Source organism: Bufo bufo, chromosome 3 (assembly GCF_905171765.1).
Source record: "Bufo bufo chromosome 3, aBufBuf1.1, whole genome shotgun sequence".
Taxonomy (NCBI): domain Eukaryota; kingdom Metazoa; phylum Chordata; class Amphibia; order Anura; family Bufonidae; genus Bufo; species Bufo bufo.
In genome coordinates, this window is record NC_053391.1 from 373700351 (window position 1) to 373713689 (window position 13339).

A 13339-nucleotide genomic window follows, 5' to 3' on the forward strand; every position below is an offset into this window, starting at 1 on the left:
GAATAGCGTAGGACCGTGCGGTCCAGCCACAAATTACAGACCATGTCCTATAATTTTGTGTATACTGATAGGAATTTCTTTAAAGAAGCACTCCCACAAAAATGTTTATTCTCTGACCTCTGAGGTACATGATGTAGTCTGTAGTGAAGGTAATCTTACCAGTCACTGTATTTGTGAGTTATCTCCTCCCTTCTGATCCTCAGCTGTGTCATGTGACCAACTCTCTAATCTCCACCTGACACAGGACAGGAAGTCAGTTACTTCTCTATTCAGTCCTATGAGACTGAAATCAAGGAATACATGGAGAAACAGACTTCCTGTCCACACATAAGATGCTGAGTTATTTGGAAAGTCAGAGTGTTGGTCACATGACACGGCTGAGGATCAGAAGGGAGGTAATAACTCACATGTACTTTCTAACAGGTCAGAGAATAAAAAAAATGTTGTGGGAGTTCTTTAATAGAGCCCTTGAAAACAGCAGGATACACTCAGCTGGTATCTGCAGTTCGCAAACCGCAAAACGGATACGCCCATGTGAATGTAGCAGGTGGGGAGCAAATGAGTGTTTTTTTCTCACAGGTACAGCAGGCTGAGATTGAAATTTAACCTCTTAAAAGGACAGTTTTTTTTTTTCAGTTCTTGCCTCTCCATGTTTAAGCTGCCATAACTTTTTAATTTTGTCATTGACATGGCTGTATTGCTTTTTTGCGCTGTTTGAGGGTACATATAAAACACACACACACGACCGCAAAATTCATATGGTCGTGTGCATGAGCCTTAATTTATATATATTTTTTGTGCTGCAAATATACAAAGAGCAATTTTTGACAGCTTTTTTTTGCTTGTTTACATTGTACATATATTTTACACTGAATGACCTGTTATACGAGTTGTTCAGGTTATTTCAGTCGTGTGGATACCCAATATATAAGTTTTTTTTGCCTTTACTTAAAGTATGCACAATAAAATGTATTTTATTTTAACCCTTTTGCTACCAGCGGTGGAGTGATGTGCAAACATGGCGCCCGCTCGCACGTGCAGTAAGCGTCATGGCCGGCAGATCCCTGCTGTTTCATACAGCAGAGACCTGTGGCTAATTACCATGACCGGCAATAATGCCGATCGCGGTAATTAAATGCTTTAGATGCCGTGACCAAGTGAGGTCACGACATCTAAATGCGCAAAAACCTGTGTGGCCAAATGGGTCATCGGTACTTGCGCTGAACACCTTCAGCCTCACTGATGAGGCTGAAAGTGTTCAGGCTGCAATTCTTATTTTGGCCACCAGATGGCAGGCCAGGATAAAAATGAGCAAAATTGACTTTCAATGGCAAATATAAAATCCCTGAAAGAACAAAATGAAAAAAACTAAAAAATATAATTAATAAAGTTCATATGAGCCACAAAATGATCACAAAAAAATAAAAGTAAAAAATATATATTAAAAAAAAAAAAAATCACACCCTTTCCATATAATTAAAAAATAAATACCTAAATAACAATAAATATAAACATCGTGGGTATCACCGAGACCGAAAACGCCCATATTATTAAAATATAAAAAAATTGCTACTCTTAATCCAAAAAAATGTAATAAAATGTGATCAAAAACTCACGCAATGGGTCCGCAAATCCGGAATTGCGGAACGGCCGCAAGGAACGGGACCCCTTGGAAGCACTACGGAGTGCTTCCGTGGGGTTGCGTCCGTACTTCCGTTCCCCAAAAAGATAGAACAGGTCCTCTTTTTGCGGAACGGGCAGATCGCAGACCCATTAAAGTGAATGGGTCCGCGATCCGATGCGGCTGACCCACGGCTAGCGATCGTGCATTGCGGCCCACAATTTGCGGGCCGCAGCACAGGCACGGGTCACACACTCAGCCTTATTCTCTTTGGGACCACTGGAATTAGCCAGTGCTGTATTCCACCATCTCCGGCGACCCCATAGAGAATGGATGGAGAGGCAAGGCATATGCTCGACCTTCCACTCAATCAGGAAGGGGGATCAGTGAGGGCTCCAGTATTCAGACCCCTACGAATCACTTAGTTATCACTGATCCTGTGGATAGAGGATAAGGCCTCTTTCACACTTGCGTTGTCCGGATCCGGCGTGTACTCCACTTGCCGGAATTACACTCCGGATCCGGAAAAACGCAAGTGTACTGAAAGCATTTGAAGACGGATCCGTCTTCAAAATGCTTTCAGTGTTACTATGGCAGCCAGGACGCTATTAAAGTCCTGGCTGCCATAGTAGTAGTGGGGAGTGGAGGAGCAGTATACTTACAGTCCGTGCGGCTCCCGGGGCGCTCCAGAATGACGTCAGAGCGCCCCATGCGCATGGATGACGTGTCCAATGCGATCACGTGATCCATGTGCTTGGGGCGCCCTGACGTCACTCTGGAGCACCCCGGGAGCCGCACGGACGGTAAGTATACTGCTCCCCCGCTCCCCACTACACTTTACCATGGCTGCCAGGACTTTAGTGTCCTGGCAGCCATGGTAACCATTCAGAAAAAGCTAAACGTCGGATCCGGTAATGCGCCGAAACGACGTTTAGCTTAAGGCCGGATCCGGATCAATGCCTTTCAATGGGCATTAATTCCGGATCCGGCCTTGCAGCAAGTCTTCAGGATTTTTGGCCGGAGCAAAAAGCGCAGCATGCTGCGGTATTTTCTCCGGCCAAAAAACGTTCCGTTCCGGAACTGAAGACATCCTGATGCATCCTGAACGGATTTCTCTCCATTCAGAATGCATTGGGATAAAACTGATCAGGATTCTTCCGGCATAGAGCCCCGACGACGGAACTCTATGCCGGAAGAAAAGAACGCAAGTGTGAAAGAGCCCTAACTAGAAAAGTGGACACAGGCCCTTTAACAGGCGAGCATTTCTATTTTAGTTTGACACATATTTTGGGCCAGATTTTTTATTTTTATTTATTTTTATTTTTTACACCCAAAGAAAACCTTTAAAGATAGGGAATGTGAAAAGGTCCAACAGCTATGACACGACAGGTGATAAGTGTCTGATTGATGGGGGTCTGACTGCTGGGACCCCCATGATCAAGGGAACGTGGTCTAAGGACTCTTGTGTACATAGATTGGCGGTAATGTAATTGAATGTCTCAGGACTCCATTTTTTTATGATCAGTGGTCAGACCCCAGCAATCTGATATTTATCACCTATACTGTAGATAGGCGATAGGTCATTATGGTAGTTCAACCCTTTTAAATATACTGTAGATTATGTGCAATCTTTGGTAAATATCATGCCAGCCATTTATGATTAAAGGGTTTGTCTCACTTCAGTAAATAGCATTTATCATGCAGTTAATACAAGGCACTTACTAATGTATTGTGATACTCCATATTGCCTCCTTTCCATCACAGTATACACAGAACATATCCGTGGTTATTACCACCGTGTAATCCGCCAGCGATGGCCGTGCTTACACACTATAGTGAAAGGCTGGAAGTGCACATAGGCCAACACCTTTCCCTATAGTGTGCAAGCACGGCCACCGCTGCTGGATTACACGGTGGTCATAACCACAGATACATGCTGTGTATAATGTGATGGAAAGAAGGCAATATGGACAATCACAATACATTGTAGTAACTGCCTTGTATTAACTTTCTCTACATGATAAATGCCAATTGCTGAAGTGAGACAACCCCTTTATGTGTGCTACACCTAATATGGTGAGGCTTACATGTCTTGGTGTGTGCATTGCGTGTTTCCTATGTGTGATTGGTGTGTGCTATATATGATCTATGTATCAGTGGTGTTTGTGCAGCATGTGACCCGTGTATAATTGTCTTGTGTCCCACATCTGTCCAGTGAGTGATTGGTGTGCGCTGCATGCGTCTTGTTTCTGACTGACTTGGGGTCCATTCACGCATCCGCAAAATGGGTCCGCATCCGTTCCGCAATTTTGCAGAACAGGTGCGGACCTATTAATTTTCAATGGGGCCGGAATGTGCTCTCCGCAGCCGCACTTCCATCCCGCAAAAAAATAGAACAGGTCCTATTCTTGTCCGCAATTGCAGACAGAAAAAGGCATTTTCTATGAGAGGGCCGGCGATGTGCAGTCCGCAAAATGCGGAACGCACATTGCTGGTGTCAGTGTTTTGCGGCTCCGCGAAACACATACGGACGTGTGAATGGACCCTTAAAGAGGACATTTCATGGGTCCAGACATTCTAAACTAAGTATCAGGATACGTAGGGCATAGTGCAGGGATCTAACTGCAATTGCTATTTTTTCTGGGCGCCGCTCCGTTCGCCTGCTGTGGCCCCCGTTGTATTCTCCCGCCTTGTATGCTAATTTTAGCATCGGAGCAATGGGGAGGAGACTGAGTCTTTCTCCGTGGGCGTCTCCTTCTCCCTGGGTGTAGCGCGGTCCAATCACAAAGGAGGAGAGCGACACAGCCAGGGAGAAGGGGAGTTTTTTTTCTCCATGGCTGTGTCGCTGTCCTTTGTGAAGGAGATGCCCACGGAGAAAGACTCAGTCTCCTCCCCATTGCTCCGATGCTAAAATTAGCATACAAGGAGGGAGAATACAACGGGGCCACAGCGGTCGAACGGAGCGGCGCCCAGAAAAAATAGGAAGCGCAGTTAGATCCCTGCACTATGCCCTACGTATCCTGATACTTAGTTTATAATGTCTGGACCCATGAAAGGTCCTCTTTAAGTGGAGGATATCCATATATGTTAACATTCTGCCACATGTATGTTTGTGCATTTTGCTGTGAGTGTCTGCCATCATACTTCATCTTTAATATTTCTGTTATCACTGTAAGACTACTTTCACACTTGCGGAAGAGGAATCCGGCAAGCAGTTCCGTCACCGGAACTGCCTGCCGGATCCGGCAAAACGTATGCCAACTGATGGCATTTTAAGACTGATCAGGATCCTGATCCTTACAAATGCATTGCAAGAACGGATCCGTCTGTCCTTTTGTGATACGGACAAACGCATCCGTTCCGAATTTTTATTTCTTCACAGACCGGAAGGATGGATCTGGCATTGCAATATTTTGAATGCCGGATCCGGCACTAATACATTCTTATAGAAAAAAATTACGGCTCCGGCATTCAGGCAAGTGTTCAGTTTTTTGGCCGGAGATAAAACCGTAGCATGCTGCGGTATTATCTCAGTCCTAAACAGTCAAAAAGACTGAACTGAAGACATCCTGAACGGATTACTGTCCATTCAGAATACATGGGGATAAAACTGATCAGTTCTTTTCTGGTATTGAGCCCCTAGGACGGAACTCTATGCCGGAAAAGAAAAACACTAGTGTGAAAGTACCCTAAGTGCTCATGAACACGACCGTTGAATGTTTTGCGGATCTGCAAAACATGGATACCGGGTGTGTGCATTCCACATTATGCGGAACAGAACAGCCGGCCTCTAATAGAACAGTCCTATCCTTGTCTGCAATGTTGTCGGTGGGTAATAATTCAATTATGAATTATTAATTATGGTCATAAAAATTATTAATCATAAAAAAAATTAAATTTATAAAATTTGTCATAAATTCTTAAAATCATGACCTGGTGAATTGTAGACAACCTAATTGATACAATTCACATCTGAGTCCGACTATTTCCTCAGATAAATAAGTTCTTTTTGACGTGAGATGACGTTAATGATAAAATGTAGTTCTACATTATACAATAATACATAGGTATTATAAAAATATGCAGATTTATTGGTTACAAGATTATAAACATATATAAGTAATAAACACAATGATACATGCAAATGAATATATATAGCGTTAATATAAAGCATTACAAGCTTAACAATACATGTGAGTGGAAATAACTTGTCACATTATAACCAAGCTATTATTAGGTTAGGATATCAAAGTATGAACATAAGTTATATACATTACTTCTGTTCAGAGAAAACCTCATGATATCAGGACGGGCATGTCTAATCCTAGACATCAATATAGAATGCTAAATACATTCTGCCCCCCCTAACCAACTACACATCACATGGCTTCAAGATGGGCAAATCCATCCAAGGATATAACTTATAAGAGATAACTGTATCCTTCTGCCCCATCCTGGACTATTTTCAAATATATAACTTTGGTAAGACTATTAAGACAAATAACAGGGATCTAGGATTTTGCTAGACCATATCTTAAATGGGAAGGATTTGAAATAAGTCTTTCCTGTGGGAATCCATCACTTAGCTTGGCGAAGAATGTTCTATCAATATATATATATATATAAGCAATTATTTAATGTTTTGCTAGATTATGAGTCTAGATTCTTCTGCAGGTAGAATGAAGCCTCACAATATCCTAAGACTACATCTCAATATGGAGATGATCAATTAATTTAATGTATTTATTTATTTATTTGCCAATCTAGATGGTATAATTTCACCCACACTATCAAATTAGTCTTAATAAAATGAAATATCATTTTCTGTGTCTCTTACCAAGTCCTAGTAGGAATCTCACTTCTGCTCCTAGGAAAGCTGGGTGGTCCATCATAGCGCATCTCATTATGGCTTCCATCTTGATAGACCTCAACTTCTCCTCTCCTTCCTTCTTTCTCCTTCCTTCTCTTTCTTTCTCTTTTCCTTTCTCCTTCTTTTTCACTTTCTCCTGTGTATGGCTTATGATCCCAAACTTATCAGTTAGACACACCTTCCTGGTTTGGAACTTTCCAATCATTGTCGGATGGGCGTGACCATTGATAAAAAAGTGACATCATAACCTTACCCAGAATGCACTTTTGCTACTGTTGTAATGTCACCTACTGATACCTAGGTGGCACTGCTGTATAAGCTATCTGCATCATAGTATAAAGGGTTAACTTATGTAGGTCTGAATATACGTTTTGACCTTAGAAGCTTTAATTCAAAGCTATAGGGATTAATTCTGACACTTGTAGAAATTAGAGACAGACCTCTAGGCGTCTCTCTGAAGGTTTCTCACATTTAATTTATGGATCGTAAATGGCTTGTTTTCTCACAGAGATATCAGTACCTCCTCTGTCATACCAAAGATGTGATTAATTGTTACAAAACACACATCTTCACAGACACTCTTCTAATGAGAAATATATACAATATACTAGATATATGTTGTCTTCGTAACATATAACAATATAATATAAACAAATATATATATATGTCCTACTGATTGTCTTATGCTCAGGACTAACTAAGGCTCAATAAATGAATACATACATATTATATATTTTGCTTCATTAATAAATGCCTAATTGTATAGGTAATTATCACCAGCTGCAAAGAGCTTATCTCTTTCTTGCCCGTCATAAATTTAAAAGTAAACAAGGAGGCATCTTCTCAGACTGGTACATTCATGAGAAGGATAACACTGAAGAGTATAAACCTTTGTGTGACCTTAATTTGGCCTACTCAAGACATACAAAATTGTAACTATAGTCGAGCATGGCTCTTAAAGGAAATGAACATCCATTTTGACAATAATGAATTGGATATCAATGCATTTACCTATGAAAAGGCACAACAATGTGGACAATAATAGGACATGTTCTATCATTTTACAGAACGGCCATGCGGACATACAGACACGGATTCATATATATTTTTTTGCGAACCCATTGAAGTAAAGAGAACGGTACAGACATGGAAAAGAAATAAGTTTGTGTGCAGGAGCCCTAAGGTGGGCCCCCAGAATCAGTTACACTGGTGGGGCCTAAGTACCCCAGTCCGACACTGACTGCAGCACTCAAGGAGCACCACTGCCTATTCAAACAGCGCCCAGGTGTCAGATCCCCACCGATCAGATACTCATAACCTATAGAGAGGGTAGGTCACCAGTATTAAAGTCTTGGAAAAACCTTTAAATCATGTTGTGGGTTAATAGTTGGTATTGGAGTTACCTCCCATCCTGGCTATAGAGAAAAAGGCTAGTCTAAGGACTGGAGCTGCTGCAGACCATTGGTGGAGCAGGAGTCCTTCTAAAACACCCACAATAAAAGACAGTGGGTGGTAATTGAGGGGTTAAAAAGTTGCCTTAAAATTTTTTATTTTTTTTTAAAAGGACAACCCCTTTAAGGGCACACGGGACTGATAAGCGCCACACGCTTTCATTTTCTGCCTACCCCTATGGTCCCAGTGCAAACCACAGTCACATAAACAGCGATGTCCGCTGTCCTGTCACCACGTCACATCATATGTACTAAAAGTGCAGCGCCTCACCGCTCATAACTTGGCCGTAGCTTCATGCTGGTGCTCAGAGCCGAGAACGCCGCCGCCCATCTCGACCTCAGAAGCGGCACTGACAAGTAAACGCTGCAGGACGGTAGGTCAGCGGTAAGCCGCTCTTTCCGGCACTCAGGTTCCGGGTACTACCGGTGTGACGACCAGAATTAGAGCACGGCGGTGACGTCATGAGGAGGGAGGAGCTACTTCCAGCACTCCAGGTCCTGAATACGGCAGAGCGCGTGCCACGTCATATGGACGCTTACGTCGTTGCCAAGGGCAAGGTGGCTGGCGTCTATCGGCATTAGCAACGGGATTCTGGTGTCAGACACAGGTGAACGATGCGTGATATCGCTGTATTGTAGCTTTAATACCTGCATATAGGACACTGTGCAGAATTGCGGGTTGTTTGCGTTGTTTCTGTGGGGAAGTGTCTGGAGGGATGACAGTAATCTGCGCCCCCTATCCCCCATCTGGTTAAAAACTCCTGGCTGGGGTAGATGGTGACTTTAGCTGATGTGACAGTCCTGATATTTACTTCCCATTGCTTGAATAGCGTCGACATATTCCGCAGCGCTGTACAGATATTGTCATCATGTCCATCAGTCCATATCACACAGACAATTCCATGAGAAATGATATAAAGGGTCTGTCCAGATGGTAATTTAGAGGTTGAATGATTTTAATGACCGGGTGATTTTCATTTTTTGTTTTTTTTACTCCCTGCTTTCGTGAGCCATAACGGTTTTAATTTTCTGTTCACATAGACGTAGGAGTTTTTTTTGGTTTTTTTGCGGGATAAGTTGTACTTTCTAATAGCACCATTTATTATTGCATACTGTGATGTAGTGGAAAGCTGTAAAAAACATTCCAAATGTGGTAGAACTGGAAAAAATAAATGTCACAGTTCTGCCACAGTTTTATGGGTCTCGTTTTCATGGCGTTCCCTATTCTCTAAGACTCACCTGTTACCTCCATTCTCCAGGTCAATACGATTACAGCAATATCACATTTTTATAGTTTTTCTTGTGTTTTATTACTGAAAAAAAAATTGGGAAAAAATTAATTTTTTCTTTTAACCGCTTAGGGACCAGGCTCATTTTCACCTTAAGGACCAGGCCATTTTTTGCAAATCTGACAAGGGTCACTTTAAGTGGTGATAACTTTAAAACGCTTTGACATATCCAGGCCATTCTGAGATTGTTTTTTCGTCACATATTGTAATTCATGACACTGGTAAAATGAAGTAAAAAAAATATATATTTTTATTTATAAAAAAAAATACCAAATTTACCAAAAATTTGTAAAAATTTTCAAATTTCCAAGTTTCAATTTGTCTACTTCTTTAATACATAGTAATACCTCCAAAAATAGTTATTACTTTACATTCCCCATATGTCTACTTCATGTTTGGATCATTTTGGGAATGATATTTAATTTTTTGGGGATGTTACAAGGCTTAGAAGTTTAGAAGCAAATCTTGAAATTTTTCAGAAATTTTCAAAAACCCAATTTTTAGGGACCAGTTCAGGTCTGAAGTCACTTTGCGAGGCTTTCATAATAGAAACCACCCAAAAATGACCCCATTCTAGAAACTACACCCCTCAAGGTATTCAAAACTGATTTTACAAACTTTGTTAACCCTTTAGGTGTTCCACAAGAATTAATGGAAAATTGAGATATAATTTCAAAATTTCACTTTTTTGGCAGATTTTCCATTTTAATAAAGGGTTAACAGCCAAACCAAACTCAATATTTATGGCCCTGATTCTGTAGTTTACAGAAACACCCCATATGTGGCCATAAACTACTGTAGGGGCACACGGCAGGGCGCAGAAGGAAAGGAATGCCATACGGTTTTTGGAAGTCAGGTTTTGCTGGACTGGTTTTTTTGACACCATGTCCCATTTAAAGCCCCCCTGATCAGGGCCGGATTAAGAGCATCATGGGCCTGGTGCAGAGGATTTTGCTGGGCCTTTTTATGGAACTGCACTCAGTGTCTTAATTACATATATATTTTATCGATACCATTAAAGTATTTTGTTCCTGCAACTACCCCTTCATTTGGCGTCTATCTTGGCAACATGGAGGGGGACCACGGGAGGGGGACCCTCAGGGCACTATAGTGTCAGGAAAACCGCTTTGTTTTCCTGACACTATAGTGATCATTTAACATGACTATGAAGATTATTGTTTTCTAGCTGCTGTGGACTGTGGACAACAGCAGCTAGAAACAGTAATTTTCATAGAGCTGTGTTATGATTTATGGACACAGCACTCAGCATGCTTAGCCAGTCAGATAGAAGGCCGGCTAAGCATGCTGAGAGCTGTGTCTAAATAACATAACACATTAAAGGGATTCTGTCACCAGGTTTCACCCCTGTCAGCTAAAAATATGCTGATGTTCAGGGCGTCTTCACGATTCCTAATGTGGGCTTATAAATGTCATCTGTGGGCTTATTTAGCTAAAAAACAGCTTTTACTAACCTGTCAGTCAAACAAATAAGGTGCCCAAGGGGATGTTAATGGGTGCAAGGTGCCCGCTGCACCCGCCGCCGTTCGTGCCCAGCGCCGCCTTTCCGGACTTCTGCGCCGCCTCCTAATCCTCTGTGCCGCCTCTCGCTCTCCCTCCCTCCCCCCTCCTCCTGCTGTAAGATCTCGCGCATACAGGGGTTGAGCGAAGTGCCGGCGCATGCGCACTTCGCTGTAAGAAGCCAAATGGAGAAGTCCGCACGGGCGCATCAGGCAGAGCCCTGTGCGCAAGCGCGAGATCTTACAGCAGAAGGAGGGGGGAGGGAGGGAGGGAGAGCGAGAGGCGGCACAGAGGATTAGGAGGCGGCGCAGAAGTCCGGAAAGGCGGCGCTGGGCACGAACGGCGGCGGGTGCAGCGGGCACCTTGCACCCATTAACATCCCCTTGGGCACCTTATTTGTTTGACTGACAGGTTAGTAAAAGCTGTTTTTTAGCTAAATAAGCCCACAGATGACATTTATAAGCCCACATTAGGAATCGTGAAGACGCCCTGAACATCAGCATATTTTTAGCTGACAGGGGTGAATCCTGGTGACAGAATCCCTTTAAAGAAATTACTGTTTCTAGCTGCTGTGGACTGTGGACTCGCAGCTAGAAACAGTACTTTCTTTAATGTGTTATGTTATTTAGACTGAGCTCTCAGCATGCTTAGCCAGTCAGTAATTCTCATAGTGCTGTTATGATTTATGGACACAGCTCTCAGCATGCTTAGCCAGCCTTCTATCTGGCTGTGCTTCTTGAGAGTCACAGTCCACAGGCTCAGAAACAGTCAGATAGAAGGCTGGCTGAGCATGCTGAGAGCTGTGTCCATAAATCATAACAGCACTATGATTGCCCTCCCTTCCAACTGGATGAGTTTATCTGATACCTGCCCTGCTCCAGAAGCTCCTGCTGTCTCGCGGGCTGGTGTGGCTGAGCGCTGTGGGCCGTGTGCTGGTTGGAACTGCTGAGCAGGTTGTACACAGCGCAGCGTGCAGGAGGGATAACCGCGGGCGCACTGAGGTCATATCCGGTGGGCCGGCATTACAGGAACCGCACCAGCTGCTCTGACGTCCTGCCGCCGGATATCCTGTGACGTATATCCGGCGGCAGGACGTCAGAGCAGCTGGTGCTGTTCCTGTAATGCCGCGGCCCGCCGGATATGACCTCAGTAGTGATAGGAAGTTCGGATCTTTCAGATGAATCGGTTCATGAATCGGATCTTCGGTTCACTTGCTGAGTCACTGACTGCTGAGCTGACTCGCAAGTGAACCGAAGACTCTAGGTGCCGGTGCGCATGCGCAGATGCTATCCATCCGATTCACTTGCTGCTGCTGACTCAGTCGGCTCTTCAGCTCTCTAATGAGTGAGTCAGGATCAGGAAGAGGGATTGATTATAGTGATAGTGAAGGGAAGCTGAGGCTGACGCCGGACAGGAGGACTCAGGAGCTGTCCCTGTGGTGTGCATTGTTGTCTGTTGTGCATTGTTACCCACAGTGACAACAGTCTGACACTGACAGTAGTACAACCAACCAAGTGAAGTGAGATGTGAATGCACGGGAAAAACTATGCGCTGAACTGATAACAGTATTACAGTAACACAGTCACTGGCTGATAATAAAATAGTCCCCACAGTCCCCACTTAACGGAATCCATAAAGGAGATGTGAACCCACCCTTAGTTATATAGCTACTGAACGAGATGCCTTTAACATATATATCTCCTGAGAAGCCAATTTGATCCTAAAGGGTTAATTCAACCTGTAATCTAAACTCTGTGTCATCTGTCACGTCTCTTATCTCTCTGCTCCTGTCAAAGGCGTACATAGAAATCACTGGGCCCCATAGCAAGAATCTAAATTGGGCCCCCATTCCCCTTTTATAGCCCCTCCCACTACCCATTCCAGGCCTCTCTCTTTGTTCCATGAACTATGTTCGCTGCTGTTTTATAATTTATGCCATCAGGGCCGGATTGGGATTACAAAACAGGCCTGGCACACAAACGAGGTATAATAGATGCAGTGTGTACAGATGTATAGTGTATACAGCAGTGTACTGATATGTGAGGTATGAGGTATAATAGATGCAGTGTGTACAGATGTATAGTATATACAGCAGTGTACTGATATGTGAGGTACGAGGTATAATAGATGCAGAGTACAGATATATAGTATATACAGCAGTGTACTGATATGTGAGGTACGAGGTATAATAGATGCAGTGTGTACAGATATATAGTATATACAGCAGTGTACTGATATGTGAGGTACGAGGTATAATAGATGCAGTGTGTACAGATATATAGTATATACAGCAGTGTACTGATATGTGAGGTATGAGGTATAATAGATGCAGTGTGTACAGATATATAGTATATATTGCAGTGTACTGATATGTGAGGTACGAGGTATAATAGATGCAGTGTGTACAGATGTATAGTATATACAGCAGTGTACTGATATGTGAGGTACGAGGTATAATAGATGCAGAGTACAGATATATAGTATATACAGCAGTGTACTGATATGTGAGGTACGAGGTATAATAGATGCAGTATACAGATATATAGTATATACAGCAGTGTACTGATATGTGAGGTATGAGGTATAATAG

The 13339-nt window shown here is 42.9% G+C and overlaps 2 protein-coding genes across 2 annotated transcripts in view; one reads left to right on the forward strand and one right to left on the reverse strand.

The window, feature by feature from the left end:
* Window positions 1–8401, reverse strand: part of RNFT1 (ring finger protein, transmembrane 1) — a 39438-nt gene extending 31037 nt beyond the window's left edge. Inside the window, exon 1 of the mRNA XM_040424672.1 lies at window positions 8214–8401. Coding sequence (XP_040280606.1) covers window positions 8214–8239 — 26 coding nt within the window. The 5' untranslated portion in view covers window positions 8240–8401. The remainder of the gene's footprint in view (window positions 1–8213) is intronic.
* A 56-nt stretch (window positions 8402–8457) lies between these two features.
* The window catches only part of LOC120993804, a 76671-nt gene continuing 71789 nt past the window's right edge, over window positions 8458–13339 (forward strand). Inside the window, exon 1 of the mRNA XM_040422270.1 lies at window positions 8458–8550. The gene's annotated coding sequence lies outside the window, so the exon portion shown is untranslated. The remainder of the gene's footprint in view (window positions 8551–13339) is intronic.